Source organism: Amaranthus tricolor, chromosome 14 (assembly GCF_026212465.1).
Source record: "Amaranthus tricolor cultivar Red isolate AtriRed21 chromosome 14, ASM2621246v1, whole genome shotgun sequence".
Taxonomy (NCBI): domain Eukaryota; kingdom Viridiplantae; phylum Streptophyta; class Magnoliopsida; order Caryophyllales; family Amaranthaceae; genus Amaranthus; species Amaranthus tricolor.
In genome coordinates this window covers 986913-1010000 of record NC_080060.1, presented here as the reverse complement: position 1 = coordinate 1010000, position 23088 = coordinate 986913, and the positions used below count along the sequence as shown (strand labels likewise).

The following is a 23088-nucleotide window of genomic DNA, read 5'->3' as shown; positions in this document are numbered from 1 at the left end:
TCAGAGTAATAAATTATTGAAGTAGGAATCAAACTCCTATTTAGAAATTTATTTTCTCTGATCCATCATGCTTTTGTATTTTATCTTATCCTCTAACTACAAATTAGAACACACTATATATATGATCATATAAAAGAAAGGTAATCATTTTCACTAATTCTTAAATGAGACGGTCTTACGGTGAGACCATTCTATTGGATTGGCCCAATATATAATTTTTGTCTTAAAATGATCACTTATAATTTTAATATAATTACTTTTTATAGTCTTAGAGTGATTACTTATAACTTTAAAACGATTACTTATGATGTTGTAGTAATCAATTGAAGAAATGAGTTATAATATGGGCTAGTCTCATGGTAAGACGATTTTATACAAGGCGAATTGATTCATTTTTACTTCATTTTTTTCAAAACAAAAAATTCTCCAACTAATCCGGAGTAATTATTTCATTTGATTTTTAACGTTATTTATTAGTCACTTTTACTTTGTATTTTTCTTAATCTAAATGTCAAAAATTAATCAAATAACTTATTTAATTCGTGTTAATATAAATTATATTAATATAAATTTTTATAATTATAATTAAATTAATTCTAATTAATTTTTAGAGATATTTATCATTAAATAACTCGCTACAAAATTTTGATTACCCTAAAATCTAGTAGTAATAGTAGGCAGTAAGAGTACTCCATTTCGTAGCTTGCGTCTTCTGACATTCCCAGTTTGCGGCATTGGTGTATGCAACGCATTTTTTCCTCTCACATTTCTTTCTCCATTCATCCTCATCATATCAATCTTCCATTGATCATTTTCCTTATTAAGCGTTCGTACTCTTTTTTTTTTTTTTTACAACTGATCATATTTATTTACTGTCATATATTTTCATATTTTTGATTTTACAGTTACAAAGAAGTGCTACACAGGCAAACAAATAGTTCTCTGTCTCTTCAAAACCCATTTTATTTCTCTTTAAAGGTAACATTTTTCCTTCAAAAATTCTATCTTTACATATTTTTCTTTATTTTATTTTATTTTATTTTATTTTTTTTACTATAGTGTATGAGCTAGATGATAATAAAATCATATGGGAAAAAAAAAGGGCAGTTGTTTCAACTGCGATAAAACCTCATTTTCTATTGCTTCTTTTCATGAATATTTGCATGACTTTGTGTTCAAAAATGCATTTATATACTTGTATTATGTTTACTGAGTAAGTCAATTCCGAGTTTACAATCATTCACTTAAATTTTTGGTTAACGTTGATACTTTCATGTTGGCAGGGTAAATTCCAGTATAATATATTGTTGTCTAAAAAATTGTGTGTTTATCTGATAACAGAACTTATTTTTTCATTTGGGTTTATGTCTGACATTGTTATGATCGGTGTGATTTGAATGCATAAGTGGTGTGTGCATTCATGTGGTCGACTCTTGGGATGGAATCCCATAAGTATGTCATGAATGGGTGTGTCTTAATATTTGTGGTTTATGATGATGATTAAAGTATGAATTAATGAGTTAATCATGGGAGTTATGGGACTTGATGAAGAAGTTCAAAGGTTCAATTCAAGATGCTCAAGTATGCAAGTCGAGCAATACTGTCAGAAGCCCTCTGAAGTGCCGCTCGACCAACTCGCTCGACCGAGCGAGCTTCAGAACTTCAGAATGGGTCGAGCGAGCAGACAGAATGCAACCAGAAACTTCCTGTAGTCCGCTGGACCGAGCGAGCCTTTGCTTTGGTCGAGCGATGTTTCTGATACTCCTAAGATGTTGTTTTTGACTCTTCAAGTTCTTGGAGATATTGCATTGTTATTTATTCATAGTTATAATGTACTTAATGTTGCTTAGTGTGATCTCTCCTATAAATAGAGAGCTCTCATTCACATTGTAATTATCCACAAAAATACACCCCAAGCCAAACACTAGCCTATATCTCTTCTCTATTGTAATTCTCCATATTTGAGAGTTCTTTGAACTCCTTTTGATAATATAAGAGATACTACACACCGGAGGACGTAGCCTTAGTTGGGTGAACCTCGTTAAATCTTTATGTCATTTTATTGCTTTACTTTCTCCTACAAACATCGATATCATTGATAGCGTAATTTGTTTCTCACAAAACCTCATACACTCGATCTTGGCAATATTGAAGTTTGAAACATATTGTTCAAACACTAATACATCGTCATTTTCAGACATCATTATAATATAGTATGATCTACTCATATGAAATCATGAATATGTTTATCCATGTTAAATCTGCAGTTTTAATAGGGTACTTTCAAAAAATTTAATTTTTTTACAGTGTGATGAGTTTATTATTAGTACTTATTTTTCCTTTTGAAAATAATATAAATACATTATTGTAAAATAACTCGTGTAATCTCACGTTGAATAATTAATGAGAGGTTGACTAACATATAAGCTTGATAGTCTACTTCTATTATCAATTGGTTTTTGAATGGAACATTCTCAATTTTATGTGCAGTCTATTCTTTTCTTATTCTGATCTTATTGTGTACAAATTTAATAACAAATTCATCATACATTCCATTTACAATTTTATTTTAATTTGTCTCAATCAAAAATAATATTTTTAAATTCTTTTTGTTATAATTAACATATATAAGAAAACATATTTCTAACTTACTCAAAATTCGTCTAGATGGGCACTATTTAATTAGTGCTGGTGTGAGGTAATGGAATTTCGTTCATGGTGATATATTTGAGTAAATTGTGGCTTTGTCAGCTAGAATTGGAATCATAAGATAAAGTCTGTTACATGATTTACTAATTTCCTTGTCAATTGCAAATTAAAAAAAGCGAATTATGATCGGCTATTTTAAGGTTATTTTGATTAAATCACAAATTCAAAAAGTAAATTAGCTGACGAATTATGTTATATATTAGTTCTATGTTGGATTTTTTTATGAATGATGAAAAATCATGTGTTGCATGCAGTAATGTGACCTGAATGCTAAGTTATTAGCATAATTCTGTTACTTTAAAGTAAAACTAATACTCAGGCTCAGTTTTAGACAATTTTTCTCGTGTAAAGGATTTTGATGGAGGGATACTCAGATGAAGAAGAGTCTGGCATCAGCGGATTCTGAGATAGAGATTTATGCAGAGAAACCATATGAAGGCCTACAAAACGGTACTTACAAAGTAATGAGCATAAAAGGCACGCTTAGGTGCCCGTTCTGTGCAGGAAAAAAGAAGCAAGACTACGCTCTCAAAGACCTTCACCAGCACGCCTCAGGTAGTTCCGGACCCAAGTGCCCTCCTACGTCTGCATGTGAGGGCACTGAGAACGTTACAATTTTGTATTGTATTTGTTAGTCATTTGTAGAGGTGCTCAGTGGGCTGGATTAGGACTGAGTTGGGCTCAAATAAGTATGGATCGGGCTGGGCCTATGTTAAAAACAAAGTGGGCTGGATTCGACCCATTTATAAAATTGTCTTTGTGAATCTTTATTAAAATAAACATGTTTGATTGAAATAAATGTCCTATAATTTTATTATTTGCATTTGTCTATTATAATTAAATTATAAACTTTTATAAATTAATAATAATAATATTGTATCATAACTAAAGCAAATTGAAAAATAACAAAGGCCTATTTAACGCCCATTTTAAGCCCAATTCATTTTCAAAAAAAAAATGCCCATTTAAAGCCCGGCTCATTTAAAGCCCACTTTTTTAAGGGCCGGATTAGGACCCTCAGAGGGCCTCCAGCCCAGTGCAAACCCCTAATCATTTGTGATCTCGTAACCTTTTTCTGGGTTCGCACTGGCCTTAGGTGTTGCAAAAGGTGCTGCTCACCGAAGTAGTATACAAAAGGCGAATCATCTTGCATTGGCGAGGTATTTGGAGGTCGATCTAGGCTTCGTATCAGTTCATGCAAACGAGGCAGCTAAGGCAGCAGAACTACAACCAAGTGATCCAAAAGAGGAGGTATTCTGCTGGCCATGGATCGGGATTGTTGTTAACATTTTGAACGATCCAAAGACCGGAAATGAATCACCCGACAGCGAGTTTTTGATGAGAACTTTCTCGAAGTATAAGCCTATCGGGGTAGAAGTATTCAGCAATGTGCAAGAACAATCTGCAATAGCTATTGTGAAGCTTGGGAAGGAAATGCACGGGCACACGAATGCCCATCAGTTTGAATTGTCGTTTCAAGCTGGTTGTTGTAGCAAGGAGGAATAGATAGCAAACAAGGGAAATCTCGGGTCTCATAGCTATGGATGGCGTGCACGTAAAGATGACTTTTTTGGAGATGGGCAGATCGGAAAATACCTATGCAAGAACACAGAGCTCGTTACACTTTCTGAAATTGTTCGAAAAGACAAATTGGGTAGTGTTTCGATTGCTGTCAACTTGGCTAATGAGATCGAAATGCAAAACCAGAGCCTGATAGAAATGCAATTCATGGTCGATGAAAAATCTAGGTCCTTGAGTCAGATACTTGAAGAAAAAGATGTGCTGCAACAAGCATATAATGAAGGTCAGTTCCCATGAATAACAGCTAGCTATATAGCTTCTGTAGTTGGATACACTATCACATGATTCACTAATCTCCTTGCGAATCGTGAATCAATAAAACCGAATTATGATCGGTTTTGGGCTATTTTTGGGTCATATGAGCGAATCATGAATTCAAAAAGCGAATTAACTAGCGAATTATGTTACATAGATTGTATATGTTTAAAGATTATCATTTGTGTTGGTCTTATATAAGACCTGATTTGGTTTGTTCTATTTGGTTTATAATCTTGATTCGCTCATTGTCTTGCGAATTGCGAATCGTAAAAAGCAAATTATGGTTGGTTTTCAGCTTTTTTTAAACCATTTTGAATGAATCGCGAATTCAAAAAACGAACTAACTAGCAAATTATGTTCACTGATCTTGATTTGTATATGGTTCATGAAAACAAGCATATGGTGGCTAGCTATACAACTTTCACTGCAGATGATATTTGATACCAAGGGTCAGTTGAAAATAATCTCTAGATAATATTATACTAGTGGTCAGTTTTGGGCTATTTTGAATTATTTGAATGAATTGTGAATTCAAAAGGCGAATTAGCTGCAAATTATATTATACTGATTGTAAATGTTCAAAGATTATCATTTGTGTGATGCTTGCATAAGACCTGCTTCGGTTTGTTCTATTTGGATTATATTTTTGATTTGTATATGGTCCATCAAAACAAGCATATATTGACTAGTGATACAACTTTCACAGCAGATGATATTTGATACCAAGGTCAGTTGGAAACAACCTTGGGATAATATTTACTTATATCCGACCCCCATGTCTCAGCTAGGTGGGAGCCATTTAATGGCATCTGGGTGATGGAATAGGTTCTTGTTTTGCTGACAATTTTGTTCATGTACGGCTGACAACAGGAGCTAAGAAGATCCAGCGCCTGGCCAAATGTAATACTGAAAGGCTATTAAGAGAGCGAGACGATATGATCCAAGGATTGGAGTCTATGAAAAAGGATCTTGAACGGCGTACAAGGGAATTAGACATGCGCGAGGTCTTAACTGTGTGCGAAAAGCAGAAACTCCAGGAGGAGGAGCAGGTAACTTAATTGTTCATTGAGTCAAGATGACTTTGCCTTTTTGGATGCATTTGAGGAAGCTTAATCATTTGGTGATTTGTTTTCCAGAATTATGCAAGAAACAGGTCACTATACATGGCTACTGTGGAGCAGCAGAAAACTGATGAAAATGTATTGAGGCTTGTTGAGCAACATAAGGTAATGTTCATGTTATATCACATTAAATTGTGTTCATTACGTGTCTTTCTCGAGCTGAGAGTCTCACTAGTGACTGGCCACAACTAGAGGTGTTTAACGGGGCAAGTCGACGCAACAGGTCATTATCGGGTCAGGTCGTCAATAACGGGTTGGGTTATAAACGGGCCTAGGTGTAAAGGGGTCGGGTCGGGCTAGGTCGAATAATTATAGGAATTTGTTACGAAATTTTTTTACCACTTTTTAAAAATATTTTTATATGACATTATAACATATATAGGTGGGTCGACCTAACGGGTATTAAAGTAGAATAACAGCACTATTATATAAGCTTTTAAAAAATTGGTCAAAGTGGGTCAAATTTAAATAGGCTTTGACCTGCCCTGGCCTATTTAAATTTGACATGGCCCATTTTAATTTTGACCCCACCCGGCTTGTTGAACACCTCTAGCCAAAACTTCCTTATCTTATCACTTGACCCTCCCAAACCCTGATCATGCATATATTCTCACGCGATCAAGTTTGGAAGTGCAGAGGGAGAAGGAAGAGGCCTTGAAGAAGATTCTAGATTTAGAAAAGAAGCTGAATGATAAGCAGAAGTTGGAGATGGAGATTGAGGATTTTAGAGGACAATTGGAAGTCATGAAGCATATGGGAAATGATAATGATCATGCAATTCAGAAAAAGATACAGTTAATGACTGAAAATTTGAATGAAAAAATTGAAGAGTTGAAGCATTCAGAAGATTTGAGCCAAACACTTTTGGTTAGAGAACGGCAGAGCAATGATGAGTTACATGCAGCCCGGAAACTATTCATCACAGTATGTCTTTGCTACAACATAGTATTGTTGATTTGTTTTCGTTCATATAGTCGATTTTATATTGTTAAAATTTAAATTTCGATGTTCTTGTGTTGTAGACATTTATAAAAAGATGGGAAATAAGACACTAATTGGGGAATGTAAAGATTACAAGCTACAAATTGTAATCATCATTTGTCGCCTAGGATTAGCTTCAATCAAAACCTCTTAATAGATCGGCATCATACAACCATATTTCATTACTTCATTACTAAGTGACTCTCAACTGAATGGGGGTTTGAAGGGTTTGGTATAGTAACTTTTCCCTTGTTGGTGAATCTTGTTGTATTGATTCCATTACTGTTGTTTGATAAATTTGGGCTTGTACAAAAGACCCACTATAGAGGAGAGTTGACTGCACATAAACCTGATGAGGTTGGTATTAGGAGAAGTAGCCCATCAGGCATATATATTAGTCGATCTTTCTCTAATTCTGCGATGTGGGATCACATGTGAGTTTTTCGAAACCGTTATCTGACATTTGAGAAAGATTCATTAGTATTATAATTCTAATGTTCAAGGACCAGACCAAAACATCCTCTCTGTTTACATTAACAAGAATAAGGTTGCGAACATCAGATTCGATAATATTGAGGTAATAAAATGTAGAATTACGTATGCGCTTTTTTAAACAGTTATATATTCATGGTTTAGGGTTTGGCGGATATGTCTCAAAGCACTCGAACGAACATTGGGGTCAAAAGAATGGGGGAAATTAACGAGAAGACCTTTGTCAAAGAGTGCAAGAAAAGATTCAAAGGGGATGATGTCCTCACAAAGGCAGGTGTGGGATGTTCAATGTGGCAGGAGAACTTGAAAGATCCAGCATGGCATCCTTTCAAAATTGTACACAACGATGGAAAGACTGAGGTAAAGCATTCAACTTTCTATTATCTCAATATCATTAAATCATCGACATCATACAACAACATCCAATTTTACGCAATTTATAGTTCTTTGATTCTATAGAATGGACTATATTAAAATCAGTCATTAATTCATATGCACTTTTTAGTTTTGTGAAGTTGCTGATGATATTTGCTACCAAGAATATAGTGTAAACAAACTCTTTGGTATCACTAACAAGGGTAAGATTGCAAACATCCGACTCCCCGAACCTTATTTACGTAGGAGCCCTGTTATGGAGGTTGTGTTATGGAATGTTGTAGTCTTCCATTGTGACGAGATTTGAAGTTCAAATGTATGCAACCTCACTAAAGTGAAAACAAGAATTTGTTTCCGATTAATCCTTAATAGCAAACATCATCTGCAGTTTACATAAATCGACTCATCCATATGAATTCATTATGCGGGAGGTATTCACAAGGAATAACACATGCGTAAAAACAAAGAATTTATTTCCGATGAACCCTTGATAGAAAACAACACCTGCAACTTCACATAAATCGACACATTCATACGAATTCTTAATACAGGAAGTACTCGACGAGGAAGATGAGAAACTGAAAAAGCTCAAAAAGGAATGGGGTGATGAAGTCTATAGAGTTGTTGCAGATGCCCTGCTCGAACTCAACGAATACAATCCAAGTGGAAGATATGTCGTGCCCGAGCTATGGAACTACAAAGAAGGGCGTAAGGCTACTATAACGGAAGCCATAAGTTATACTTTTAAGCATATGAAGGCTCTGAAGCGCAAGAAATAAAGGGTCTATGTTCATAACTTAGTCTCTAAAATGTTTTGGTTTTTTTTATTGAATCTCCTAAACAAATCTTATTAAGGTTGAATCAAGTAGATTGTGTAGATGGTCTAACTTCAGCACTCTTATAATTGTAAAGGGTTCTTTTTTAAATGCAAAATTTTGATAGTGTTCTTGTGCATATTGAAGGGACTTTGTTTTATTGACATGAAGAAATTAATTTTTGGTGTATATTTGCCTGTTGTGCTGCGTAGATTTTTCACTTTAACTCAAGTGTTTATATTGATTCTTATCACTTAAAGATGACTATGGCACTCAAACGCTTAATTAAGTTTAAGTGAGTGCATTCCATTAGAGAGTTGCAATTAGAAATCTCATCAGCAATAATATTGTCTTTTAATTGTTATAGATGGAGTTTTATAGTTTAAAAATAAATTGTTTTAACAGGATCATAATCAAATCAAATTAGACTAAAATAATTCATAGTAGACCAAACAAGATTATATAATCAAATAAGATCAAATTCAAAATCAAGACTCGTTGAATGATTACTTATAAAAATAATACTGATTTTGTACTTGTAATTTCTATGAGCCAATGAAATATTAGAATTAGTTCTTGCACAAATCTCAAGCTCCTATACTTAACCAAAATGACGAATAAGATTTATGATATTTTTATCTATTTATTATCACCATAATACTAATTCTGTCCTCATCCTACAATAAATTATATAATGTAAAGTCTATAATAATATTTTACCCAACCATGTATCATTTCTCCATTTTTAGATTTTATCTTATACTACTTCGTCGTTTTGAATTAACATTAAAAAGAAAATAAAATGTCTTTTATGAACAAAATAAAAATTTAGTAATAAATAAGAAAAAATAACAAATTATGTGCATAAATTAAAAGAAGAAAAATGTATAAATAATAAATGATATTAAAAAAAAAATAGATCATTCTAAAAAATATAAATAATGCATAATTTGACGTACGAACTATTAAATGTCCAAATCGATAAACCCTAACAATTTTCCGAAATCGATTAACCCTATTATATTACCCCAAACCCAATTACTCTCGTAAGGGATTATATCTTTGAGAATCACTGAAATTGAAGGTTGAACGCTGATATTAGACGAAATAAACTTTTCGGCAAAAAAAGTACCTTTATTTCTCAATTCATTTTATTAATAGTAAAGCTTTTTGGGTTAGTCTTTAATCTCTACTCAATTTCAATTTGTGCAACTGTTTCTTCTTGCAAATTTGTTGATCTTTTGCAATTATGCTCGTTTATCTTGGTCTTTTCTTCGCTTGTTAACTTGGTAATGATGGTTATCTCTTTTGTTGTGATAGAAAATGAAAATGATTGTAGGGTGTCTGACGTAATGTCTCAATGAAATTCAGTAGATATTATGCCAAATGATAGCAAAATTTCAGTCCTGAACACAAAGAAATTGAATGATGCTATTATAAATTGCAAAGACATGGATGAGAAACAGGAGGTTGTTTGCTGACAAGGGTCGATCAGAAACTAACCTTTTTGTCGTCACTAATCTGTTCCCCAAACCCCGGATAGGTGGAAACCACTAATGACATTTGGGTAATGAAAATGGAATGATTTTAATGGGAAAGGAGAGCAAATAATTGTATCTATCAATGCGATTTCAGTTTTGTTATGTTATGTGTATGATCAAAAAGAATCTGCTGTCCAACATTTCTAGCTTCTTCTATTCAAATTCTTCTGCATTGCAGGAGTACCAATTTCAGAGATAAAATAAACACAATTGGTGATGAATTAGTTGTTGTTCATATGTGGTTTTGATATGTGAAGGCTGAAGCTGCTTTGATCCGGCTTTATTTGTTATAAGATATATCAATTCAATACTTTGGACCCATTAAATTGTGCCTTTTCTCTTCCATATTTGCTTTAGTATTTCCATTTGCAAATCCTGAATACGTAAATGTAGAAAGGTACATGGGTATTTTGTTGAACAAGCCAACAATTTCTAGGAGTTGAAGTAATTTCTTTTGATAAATTCTTTCAAACATTTTTCAAGCATATATAAATGCCAAAAGTATTTTCGTGGTACGTTGGTATGTAAGTCAGTAAGCTATACAAAACCCCTTACAAGATTTTGCCCATGTTTGTTTAGAAATATTACAAAATTTAATTGAGTTTTTGGCTGATTCATTGTCCTGGCCACTCAAACAACATAATTTCATTGCTGGAATGTTGTGATTGCTCTTAATTTTTGCTTATTTGAATGTTTTAGTGTTTGTTGAAATGAAACTCTCCAGTTTGCTTAAAGAGTATAAATTAGAATATATTGAAGGTAATTCTATTGATGTTTCACCTTTGTTCGCTTTGTGTTTTGCCATAAACTAAACTGAGGAAGCATTTTTAGACTGGCTCTTAAAGGGGAATCTGAGGAAGAGTTTGTTCTTCTTTCAGGTGATTCCTTTTTTAACCGTGGATATAAAATCAACAGTTCTAAGTTTGGATCAAGTCTTTACCGCAAGGGAGTCTAATTCCGGCAGCGTTACCATGGTAATACAAATCTACTATCACATATCATTGTAAGAAATGCTATAGATTGTTGGCTTGTTACTTACAAAACAATAAGCATCATAATCCAGGTGAAAGATATTTAGTGGCACAAAATGAAGACAAGAGAACCTGCTTTTCTACGATTCTACTTGACATATTTTTTGTATTTTAGCGTATGTGTATTTTTCTTTGTATAAGCTGTATTGTTTTATGCCATACAGCTAGTCTTATCTTACACTACTGTTGGAATTTTATAATTTCGTTCGGAACATTCCTGACAGGAAGTCAAGCAAGCTGCTCGGGGTGAAAATCCAGCTCGGTTTCAACGTACAGATCAATGGCGTCCTGTTTATTCATGGTTGGAGTCTTTGGATACGGATGAGGTTATCAAGTCCAAAGACATTGCAGATTGGCTGGCTACAAACCCTAAGGTTAACGAACAGTTGGGCTCAAGACATTCTCGTTATCATTTGACACATTACATTAAAAAATGTCACATGAAGATACTAAAGCGGAAGGTAATTGCATCTTTTATTGTCTTGTACATCAACGAACTAATCTTCTCTATGGTCACTTCCATATATTTATTTAACCCATGAATATGTACTTGTAAGCTATTTGCTCATGTGTATGTTTTTTGTGCTTGTAAAATTTATTGGATAGGGTGTACAACTAAAGTCTAGTGAACCAGCTCCGTTGGTCGTTGAGCCTCTCAATATGCTTAAAGAGGTGGCCGCAATTCCTTGTATGTTTCTTACCGAACAGTTCAAATGTTCTTTTATCGATTGCTTCAACCTTATATATGTCTATCTAACTTGTTCGGTGTAGTGATGTAGGAATTGAGATGTTTGACTTTGATGGCCTTCTATCCCTGCAAGTATATATGATTTATTGTTTTTTTATTTCTGTAATATTCGGAGTTTCTATGATTTTAGATACTGAAAGGTTTATTGGAGACTTGCCCCAGTGTGTCAGTGATATCATCATGTCAATATCAATATCTTGTTCTTTAGTCCAGGATAGGCTAAACTCATGACCTTACATGAGAAAAGTGGTACAAACTCCAACCAAGATAAGACCCATTTCTCAATATTATATTACTAATATCAATTTTACTAGTGACCTTCAATTCTTTGCTCGAGTTATTTAGTCTGTATGTGGACCTTTCAAGTTCAAACACATTTGGTAGCATCAAGTAGTGACCTTGCTATACATACAAGTCGTACCTAGTAATAACCATTGCTGCAAATTTCATAATGAAATTATGTATTTTGTCTTTATAAACCTTTAAAAATTTTGACTTTGCCTCCCATGAATTGTAGCTCCTGAGACTTGACTCTTTTAATTGGGGATCACTAATTACTTGGTCTCTAGAATTAAGTGAACCCGCTTACTTCCACCATATTCAGAAACTCAATCCACTTCTCCTTGATAACACATTTCTCTTCCAATATTGTAAAAATAGCTTCAAAAGACCCCATTTTAAAGGCTATTTATGCTTTTAATACATTATTGAAGTATTTTGGGTAAAGTAATAAGACAATTTGGGAAACCTCATAGGGTAATAGCCTAATAGGCACCCTATCGAGAACCATCAACGATCATATGAAGCCATAGAATGGCCCCTAAAATTTGTCCATTATGTTCGACAAAATCATAGGAAGTTTTTATCGAAAATTTTGGTTTGAGTAAGGATGTTCAATCTAGTCCAGCTAAAAAAATTCAGATATTAACATGGTTGCTATCGATGGTTGCTATCAAGATTCAAGACTCAATAAGAAACGACCTTTTATTTTCACAACAATAAGGTTGCATAGATTCAACTTGAGACCTCACACCGTGCCTAGATAGGATTTCACTTAGTGGCGTTTGGGTTGTAGAATCTGATGAAAATTTTACAGTTTTATCGTTTGGCGGCTTCATACTTTCACAATACGTAAGACTAATCAAATCTGTTTAATGATTGATTCGGCTGATTTTTTGTTTCTTTTTATCGTTTGACAGCTAATCCGGTAAGAAATGTGGCTAAAGACAACAGGGATCTCTATCAATTCAAACATCAGGAAGCTTTGCGCAAATTTGAAATGTAAGTACTGTCTCCCTTTGACATAATATACCCGCATGCATATATCGTTCTATAATAAACATTGTGATGTCTACATATGGGCGTGTGACTCACCGCTTTCACAGTCCCTTTACTCTCCGTTTCTTGAACATCTCTGCAGTTTAGTAGAGTTGGAGAAGCAACTTGATGCCCTTGTTTCGAAGAAAAACACCGAAGAAGAGTCTTGATCAAGATTAGTGGATTATGTCGATCTATACGCACTAGCGTTTGTAGAGCCGATCCTTGCATGGCTCAAGTCTCAACCTCCTTACTGATGCGAGAAACACGACGTGGATGGAAAATAGTAATGTATGCGTGCTTCGTAGTTCAAATGCTTGCACATATTTTAGTCGACTGAATTGAGACATTACTTAGCAACAAATCTGAAATGATATGCCAATTACGAAAAGTCACCATGGCCTTCAAAAGTTCCAAATTTCATTTTCTTTTACTGCATAGTCCCTACTTTCTGCTATTCATGTATTTCTTTTGTTCTAAAATACTCGAATCTGATTCTGATTTGCTGTGTAGGAAAATATCACTATTAGTAGCAAGTATAATGAAACAGAGGTAGTAATAAACTAGACCAGAACTAATAAATCTGATTCAAGTTGGAGGCCCAAGTCTTGGGCCATAAGTTCTTTGGGCTGGGTTCATGGGTTTATAAGAAACAATGTTGTAAATCCTTCATAGTTCTATAATTCAACAAAATTATATCAAAATGACTATTAAATCATCAGAAATTTCTTTTTCACGTGAAATTGCAGAGTCAAGTAAATTAAACTTGGTATTATCATCAACAAGGTTGAGGTTGCATACAATTAACCTTTTCGAAACTCGCTTAGATTGATGTCACTTAATGGCGTTCGGATAATGAATTTGAGCGAAATTATAATAAGAGATGTGAACAAATTATGTACCACATAGATTCAATCAAAATATGTGGTTGCCCACCTTAGAAGGCATTAATCCAGTCCTCAAAAATTCAAAGTCATGGAAGGATGGACCCTTTCCACATGAAAACCTAAGAATTAGGGTTTGTAATTTGCATACAATTGTCGGCCTACAATTCCATAAACAATATCACTCTTTTATGTCGTTATATTTAACTTTTTACATAGTTTTCAAATGTAGTTGTATTTATTTTAATTTTTTTATATACATTAAAGTCATATTTAAAATTTTTCTCTTTATGTATGAAATATTTCAAACGTAACCAACAATATGAAATAAAGTGAGTATTACAGTAGAGTTGTATAAGTGCAATGAGTAACACATTGAGACTTCATTTTATGTAAATTATTTAAACTTCTTAGTCTTTAAATAAATTTATTTTAGTATATACTTTATAATGGTACAAATAACACGGGTTTATAAAATATTTTGAAAATCACTCCTATTTTTAATTTCAAAATTCAAAGAAATATTAAATGAAATGTTTATAGACAGAAGAGGAGAAAAATCCAAGAAACTCTGTGTACAGCAACAATTGCCTGGTTCATAAAAAGGTATGAGAATCAAATTCTGATAAAGGAAGGATGTAAAAGACTATTGGAGCTTACCAAATATAGTAAAGCTACCAAATAAAGTAGTCAATTAAGTAATAATGACTTTCTATTTTTAGTAAGTAAAGCAGTAACCCATAACCATCACCACTAGCTAGGGTTACTATTCATTGGTTAGATGGGTTGTCATTTTCCATTTTGACTTGGGTCAATCAAATCAAAATGATCATCTTTATTTGTTTATGTACTTTTGTTAAAGTGACTTACCCAATTAATTTTTAGGTAATACATTTATTCATTTATTTTAATTGAATATATGTGAGATGTAGAGTTTATATCATTTTATATTCGAAAAAACTAATACTAATAATTCAATATTTAATTATTAATTTATCTTGAAAAAATTCTCTTTCAAAGTAGAATAATCTAAAGATGAAATTAATAGTGAAAAGTTAGATTAATGTTAATTTTCCTATAGTTTAATTTGATTCATTTGCAATTTCATTACACTTTTATAAAATTATGGAAAAATAAATGGAAATGAGGGGATGGATAAGAAACCATTTGATAGATATTCATATAATTCATTGATGTAAAATTTCTAAAAAAAAAATTAAATTTAATGAATAAAAATGAAAAATAAAACTAAAATGTTAAAATACTTCACATTATCCATATATATTTATATGAGAGTTTTTGAGATGAAATGCGAAAATATCAATGAGATAAAAAAGTAACATGCAATTATTGGGCTAACCTTGAAGGCTCAAACCTACTTACATTACTAAAATTTTTTTAATTTTTTTTTAAGACAACATTCAATACAATTAAGCATTAGATAATTATTTTTAAGAAAAAACCTCAAAATTTATGAGATGATGAAACCTGATTATGGGCTAAGGGATAATTCAGGTCTAAATTGTTTAGGTCATAATAGGAATTATTTGGTTAAGAATCTATTAATATTAAATTAGACATTAGAGTCCATTTTATAATAGTATTCTGAATTCATCCCTAATTATATGTATCGGATATACTACTAGACATTGCATGCCATTTATGTTACAAATAGTTCATTATAGTAAGTCATAAATGATCAAGACTTCTTGGGCCAAAATTTTCAACAATAAAACCATCCTATTTATTTCAAATTTAAATCATATTACTATAAAACTTTGTTTATTTCAATTTATATAGAAGTATCATATTTTAAAATAAAAATATCACATTATTACAGACATGATGAATCATTTAGCCTGTTCGACGGTCGTATGTATGTACAATGTACCAGTACCACACAGTACCATTACCAGTACAACAGATAAATTGTAGCAAGTTATCAATTCATGTCAATAAGAATTATTGTCCTAGTCCTAGTCTCCATCCCCGTTGCTATTTGATGTTTTCATTTGTTTCTTTTTAAGTATATATTTGAGCTTCAATATATATAAATACATTATATGATATATTTAGACTCAAGATGAATCTAACAAAATTTTATATTTTTATGAATATATTTTAGCTCATAATAATCGATGATAATAAATAGATAAATATGGAATGGAAGAAGTATTTTAATACTAACTCTTTTGTTTCATTTATTTTCAGCTTTTTGAATTATGATGTCAGAATTTTTTCATCTAAGCGACACAAAATATATGGTAGATTAAGTGTAGTAGCCTATTAGGCACATGCCTTTGTAATACATGGACCCATTAATTTGGTGGATCGGATGTACAATAATTATAGGAGTAGCTTATAGATGATGATTAAAAGAGTTAAACAATGGTGTATTGACAATGAAACTAAACAAAAATTTGTTTTATGATGAAATTTTTGTGTTGATAGTTAATATTGATGAACATTATTCCAACCATGTTGTTTGTCATTAATAATTATATTGACACCAGAGTTTTATCATAAAATTATGTATAATTATGTCTATATCTTATATTAATTTCCAAATTGATATATTATTTTCAAAAGAACCTAGAGCTCATTAAATATGATCCAGGGAAGCCAAGGTAATAAGATCTTAGGGGAGAAAATTCAAATAAAACTTTTTCACATCCTCATAGTGTCGTTTTTGACAATTTTTGAGCTTTAGGCGAAAAATAAAAAAGGGCTTTCGGTTATTTTTTCTCTAACTATGTAGTTTAGTAAACATGCGCTTGACTGAGAAACTTAATGGTGCAAGTTCAATCCATGCTAGAAGCTACTTATGCAAATAATAATTTTTAATTATAAGGATTAACTCAATTTGGGCCCCTTCATAAGCTGGGCCCTAGGCGGTTGCACCTCAAAATTATCTTCAAGAACGGCCCTACATCCTCGTATCCCATCTAGCTACTAAGTTAGCAACAATATATTTCAAACACGCTGCTAATTATAAGAGCATCATGTTCAAAAATTGCTAATTTATTACAACTAACAATTTTAACCAACTAATTTTTTAAACACTATCTTTCAATGGTTTAACCATCCTTTATCAATTTATGCTAAAATAAGTTACATTTCCCGGTTAATATATTATTTTACCAAACATTCCATATATAATATAGTATGTTAAGATAGACAATCGAATATAATTTAAGTTTAATGAATTAAAAGTTAAGTTAATTGAAAGGTGACTCCCTCTAGCTCGTAGCATTTGGTACACAAATATACTTTAAGAAAATCAAGAATATGGATAAAAATGAATAAAAAGCGTAATTTACAGAGAAGTGGAAAAAAAAATTGAATGAGAATTAAAAAAAAATATGAGTCATGACAAAAAAATAAAAATAAAATAAATTTTCAAAAAATTGACCAAAATGAAAAATATCGCAAATCCGTAACGCACATGTTGATGATAATCCATGATCCATAAGTAGTGAATAGAATGCAGTAGTTGCCCACCCAGAAATAGCAAAGAAGCAGTAGTTACAATTCACAAAGGCAGCATCAGCATCAGTTAAACTTATTATTTTCTTCTCTTCTCCAAGAAGAAACTTTGAAAGACAAAGCACAAAATATTATTATACTTATTATTATTATTAATATTATTATTATTATTATTATTATTATTGTTATTATTATTAATAATTAGGGAGTATAATTAATCTAAGAATTAATTAAAAAAGAAAATGGGTAGAGGAAAAGTGGAGATGAAGAGAATAGAGAATAATATAAGCAGACAAGTAACCTTTTCTAAGAGAAGAAATGGTTTAATGAAGAAAGCTCATGAACTCTCTGTACTTTGTGATGCTGAAATTGCCCTTATTGTTTTCTCTTCTAGAGGAAAACTTTATGAATTTAGCTCTATCAGGTAATTTCTTTTTTTCTTGAATAACTGTAGCAATATATAATAATCAAGGTCAATTCTCTAGCTGAAACCTGTAACCTTTGATTATAAGGATATGATCTGTTGTCGTTTAACCTTTTGATCTAAACTCTGATCATTATATCATTTATAAGCTAGATATATTAGGTATAATGACAACAAATAATACATAATTTGGGTTTTTTTAAATATAAAAGACTCATCGAAGAAGATCTAGGGTTTCTTATGATCCACCAAATTATCTCTTTCTTTTAAACTTTTTACTAGTCTTGATCTTAATGTCTATTAATTTGTTTTGAATTATACACTCAATAGATCAGAGTCGTCTTAAACATTTGTAAAGCTCATACATAATCTTAACTATAGATCATATAATTTCATATGATAGCTTAATAGTTATTATAAATTTTAACGAAAATTTGTTAATTAAACAATTAACTTTTAAAAATAACTTATTTTAACATAAAATGTCAAAATATATAAAATATATAGTCAAAACCCCTCAAAATTAATAACCCTAATCGATTTCTCGTTTTAATTAGGTTTCTAAGACCCCAATTGATGAATTTCCAATCCCAATTGAAGTTTAATAATTTGTTGAATGCTTATTTTTTAGAAATACAAAAATATATTTCATCTTGTTACATAATCATTCTAGTAGGGATGTAGCTACTAAAGTAATTTATTTTTGAGCAATATTATTAAGGTAATTTTAATTAATATTAATTTTAATTTTAATGAGCTATACAAATTAAAAGTTTCTGAAATAACCTAAAATTCTGGTGTTTTACTACAAAAAATGCTAGAAGATTATTACTTGTCAGAATTTTTTTCTTTTTCTGGTGTATGAATTTAATTTTTCTGAAGTGTGCAAATAGTAATATGGGAATTTAAAGTTAATATATTTGTCAGAATTTTTATTTATTTTTCCTAGGATTTTCTCTTTTACAATGATTTTGTTCATCTCTTTCCATCTATTATATGCTCCTTTATTTCAGTTTTTTCTGCAAAAGGCTAGCTAGCTTACTTTTTTTTTTTTTTTTTTTTTTTTTTTTTTTTTTTTTTCAAAATCCCCCTTTCCTTCAACTTGGCCAACAAAAAAAATAAAATTAAACTCAAGACCTCAACAGATAAAAAAAGTAATATTTTCTTTAATTAGTACAAAACTCGATTAACACCTTTCATGCACCTTTTAAAAGGATAATTTAAAGAAATTTACAAAGCTAATTAATTAGATTTAATGTATTACAATTTAATAATTATATGAAATACATCTATAATTTAATTTATGAGGAGATTTTTTCTTTAAAACCCTTTTATTTCCTTTATATCTATAAATAGTATACAAAGTAATATTTGTAAATTGAGCAATCTCTAAAAAACGAAACAATGCTGAAAATCTAATTTTTTTTGCAAAACATTTAAAATTATGTGCACGGAAATCTATTCTAAATATTGTAATGAACTCTTTGTTGAGATCTCTAATCTTTACGCGCGTACGAACGTTAGGAATTAGGATAGACTTAATTAAGTATGAACAAAGGAAACATATGGTGTGTACTTATTTTATTTTTTTGTTTTTTATTTTATTATTCTTTTGAACAATGTTTATAAGTTTTAATTGGATATATTTTTTTTTTTTTGGTCAGTTGTGTTCTAAAAACCCTTGAACGATATCAACGTTATGGCAACATTAATAACAACAATGATCTTCATCAAGGGCATGCCATTAGAGTTCAAACACAGGTTTTATAATAATTATTACACTAACTTTATTTATTTAAATGTATATTTCATTTTTTATCACATGCTAGGCCGAGAGGAGGGGTTGAGATGTCTTGATAAGAATCGAACTTAATATATTAAGTTGGGAAAATTAATACGAGCTTGCTCCAACTGATATAAGAGTCGATTCTCAATCTCTTAATTTTTCCTATTTATTTACTTATTTGTTTTATTTATCTCAATGTTAAGAATTTTACCAAATTAATCAAAGAAAAGCTTTTAGCAAACGTGGACTTGGTAATCATCAATTTAAAAAGCTTAAGTTGACGATTATAGTTTCATATTATGTTATATGTTTCATTAAAATATATTTTATTTTACTATTTCTTGAATTTGTTATTAGGTCTAACAATGTAACAATAAAAGTATGCTAGCCACTTTATTTTTTTGTTTAAATTTGTATTGTTATTAATTAAAATATTACTAAGTCAATAATCTTCCAATAATATTTTCTTAATTAACTACAGGGCTGGCTTGAAGAGATTGCACAACTGGAGGTGCAATATGAAGCTCTAAAGAGAGCTCAAAGGTCTAATTAGCTAACTATTGAAATAATTTGTCCCACATCGATGAATAAAGATGATTGACACACTTTATAAGTCATTAGAACCTTTCTTCCATTGTTATTTGATTTTAAAATAATATCTTCTTAGCCTATAAAGTGTGTGCACCTTGTATTTTTTCAATTATCTGGTCTAATTAAACAAATACTTAGTAATTAGATTATTTTCATCTTTGTAATATTATGCTTCTAACCCATATGTCATTGTCGCTTCCACCTAGACAAAGTTTAGAGGTTGTATAATATCACCTAATTAATTCATTACAATAGGAAATTTAAAAGTTACAAATTTTCTAGTGACAACAAGAACACTAACATAAAATCGATTATATGGTTCAGATCTAAAAGAAACAGAGGTAGTATTATTTATTAAAAAGGCGAGTGTTTTAGCTATATTTTTGTATTTTAAAGATCTATAATTGAATCGACTTAATGATTTAGGCATATGTTGGGAGAGGAACTAGGAGTCCTAAGTGTGAAAGAGTTGCAGAATCTAGAGCAGCAACTTGAAGGAGCTCTTGCTCGGACTCAAACTAGGAAGGTATTTCTTCACTACTTCATACAATATTTCAAGTGAATATTATTTTCTAAGTATTTTTTTTAATCACTTTAAAAAATGATCACTTAGAATCTCAAAGCGACTAATTATAATCTTAAAATAATCACTTTTATATTCTTAAGAGATTACTACTTCGTACAAGTTTTTTTTTCAAAGTAGTTCTTTAATCACCCACTTTTCAAATGAGATGGTTTCACGGTGAGATTATTTTTATTAGACTAATAACCTTAAATAAGTGATCAACTTAAAATCTTAAAGTGACTAATTATAATCTTAAACTGATTATTTTCTTTACTATTAAAATAATCACTTATAATCTCAAAATAATCATTTAAAGTGATCGCTTCCTCATGGTAAAACGGCCTCATGCAATTATTTTTTTAGTTTTCATATATAAGTTAATTAATGTGGACAACTAGGTACTAAATTGATCTATTGTTATTATTATTATTTTATAATCGATCTCAATTCTTTAATTTGGGTTCAGGGCTTTGACATTTTCATAAATGTTGATATTGCACATAAATTATATATGTAATTGTTGTTGTTGAAATATGACAGGCACAAGTGATGAGAGAGCAAATGGAAATGCTTCGAAGATCGGTAAGACAATAAGTTCATTGTGCTATTGGATACCTTGGTTAACAACATGCATACATTACTCATTTCCCATACATAAATTTGTACTTAAAATACTCACATTTAATCATCTAATATTTTACATGTTATTTTAATATTAAATTTAATACTTAATAAATAATAAATCTATATTTTTTGAATTTAAGCACCTTATATGGACTTATACCACTGTGAGACGGTCTCATAAAGGAGTTGTTAGTTCTTCCCCATGTTAAATAAGTATTCCATATCATTACTAAATCTCTTGTGTCATCGGACGAATACATATTGGACGATGCTTATTTTAAAACGAGTTAGGTTGGACTCGTTGCAGTAGTAGTCTAATCATAGCAAAGTAGTTTATACGTTTCAATTGGAAACAAATTATTTATTATCCAACTTTTCAAAATCTAGCTATATGGTCAGAGTTTAAGGGGTGTTTAGCAATTAGTTGTCAATTATTGACTGTTGGCTTTTTTAATTGGCTAAGTGGTGAGCCATTTAATAATGATAATTAATTTAGATGTTAAAATTGTTGTTCCTCTAGGAGCGCAAACTTGGTGATTTGAACAAGGAACTGAAGATGAAGGTTCATCTAACTCTTTTACTTTTTTTTTTTTTTTACTGATTTTATAATCATGTTTCAATAAACATAATTTTTTAGATTATTTTTTAGAAAATTATTTGGGTTCAAAATGCATGCAGGTAGAAGAACATGGTTTTGTGCCAATGTTGGATTCTAATGGTTGCATTCCATTCATTGCTCCTCAATCTGATGACTCTTTCTTGCAAATTGGATCATACAATTACAAACCTGAGCCTCTTCTCCAAATTGGGTAATTTCCTCACACCTTATAAAACTAGTATAGATATACTATTATTTTTATACGTCAATAATATTTAAGGCCGTTTTATCACTTTTTTTTGGTATTAGAGCTGAAATTTTTTTGATGAATCGAAAAAAAATATGGAACTTACACAAATAATTTGTGGGTGCAAAAAGAATGACGGTCATGCTCAATTAAAACTTGGGCCCACATGTGAGCTTGATAAATCACTCTTATTACCAATCACAAACTGTTGTGAGAGACGGTCTCTCCGAGAAACGCATTAGATATATGGGCTAAATAGCCAATTAATACAAATTAAAGAAAAAATAAGAACGTGAGCTTCTTGTTTTGAGGTAATTTCTTTGAGAGACGGTCTCTCACAAGAATAGCTGATTACCAATTGTTTTAGGATGAAACCTCATCATATTTGTGTGTAGCCATTTGATACCAATAAGCAAACAGACTGTCGTCATCCTAATACCAAGCTTATGCAAAGGCACTAATAAAAAAGTTATTTTCGATTGAATTACGAACAGATATCCTCCTCAATATGCCTCTCATGAGGATGAAGGTCCATCAAATATGAACCCGAGATCGAGTATGAGTGGCAACATTGGTAACTTTCACCAAGCAGGATGGTTGCTTTAATTAAAAATGAAGCTCAATATATTATATATGAATATTAAGCTATCTATCACAATTACAAATATGGTTTGTTTAGAGCAAACATGGTTTTATCATCTTGTGTACTCTTAATGCTTCATGCATGGTTTGAACAAATGTTATGGTACTCTTTTCTGTTAATTGCTCCTTAATTTAAACACAGCTTGTTAATTTGCTTACATGTTGATGTTACTCTATGTCATATACTTTGCATGGGAATGATATATACTCCTCATGCCCTATCAGATTTGCCCTATAAATATTTAATAAAAAACTAAGAAAAATAAGACAAA

At 31.1% G+C, this 23088-nt stretch overlaps 2 protein-coding genes and 1 pseudogene across 3 annotated transcripts; all 3 read left to right on the top strand.

The window, feature by feature from the left end:
- The first annotated feature begins 3067 nt into the window (after positions 1-3067).
- Positions 3068-8554, top strand: LOC130800223 (factor of DNA methylation 1-like; annotated as a pseudogene).
- A 742-nt stretch (positions 8555-9296) lies between these two features.
- Positions 9297-13364, top strand: LOC130800222 (uncharacterized). Of its 2 annotated transcripts, XM_057663666.1 has the most exons (7): positions 9297-9506; positions 10573-10632; positions 10752-10847; positions 11129-11365; positions 11511-11592; positions 12852-12933; positions 13073-13364. In XM_057663666.1, exons 3-7 carry the CDS (start codon positions 10845-10847, stop codon positions 13137-13139), a joined length of 471 nt encoding a protein of 156 aa, XP_057519649.1. In that variant the 5' UTR covers positions 9297-9506; positions 10573-10632; positions 10752-10844; the 3' UTR covers positions 13140-13364. The 2 variants fall into 2 exon arrangements, with proteins under 2 accessions (XP_057519649.1, XP_057519648.1); XM_057663665.1 differs by lacking the exon at positions 10573-10632.
- Positions 13365-17581: 4217 nt separating this feature from the next.
- LOC130800221 (truncated transcription factor CAULIFLOWER A-like) lies at positions 17582-22953 on the top strand. Its single transcript, XM_057663664.1, has 8 exons — positions 17582-17763; positions 19428-19524; positions 20031-20092; positions 20567-20666; positions 21246-21287; positions 21850-21891; positions 22008-22138; positions 22669-22953. Exons 1-8 carry the CDS (start codon positions 17582-17584, stop codon positions 22778-22780), a joined length of 768 nt encoding a protein of 255 aa, XP_057519647.1. The 3' UTR covers positions 22781-22953.
- The last annotated feature ends 135 nt before the right edge of the window (positions 22954-23088 follow it).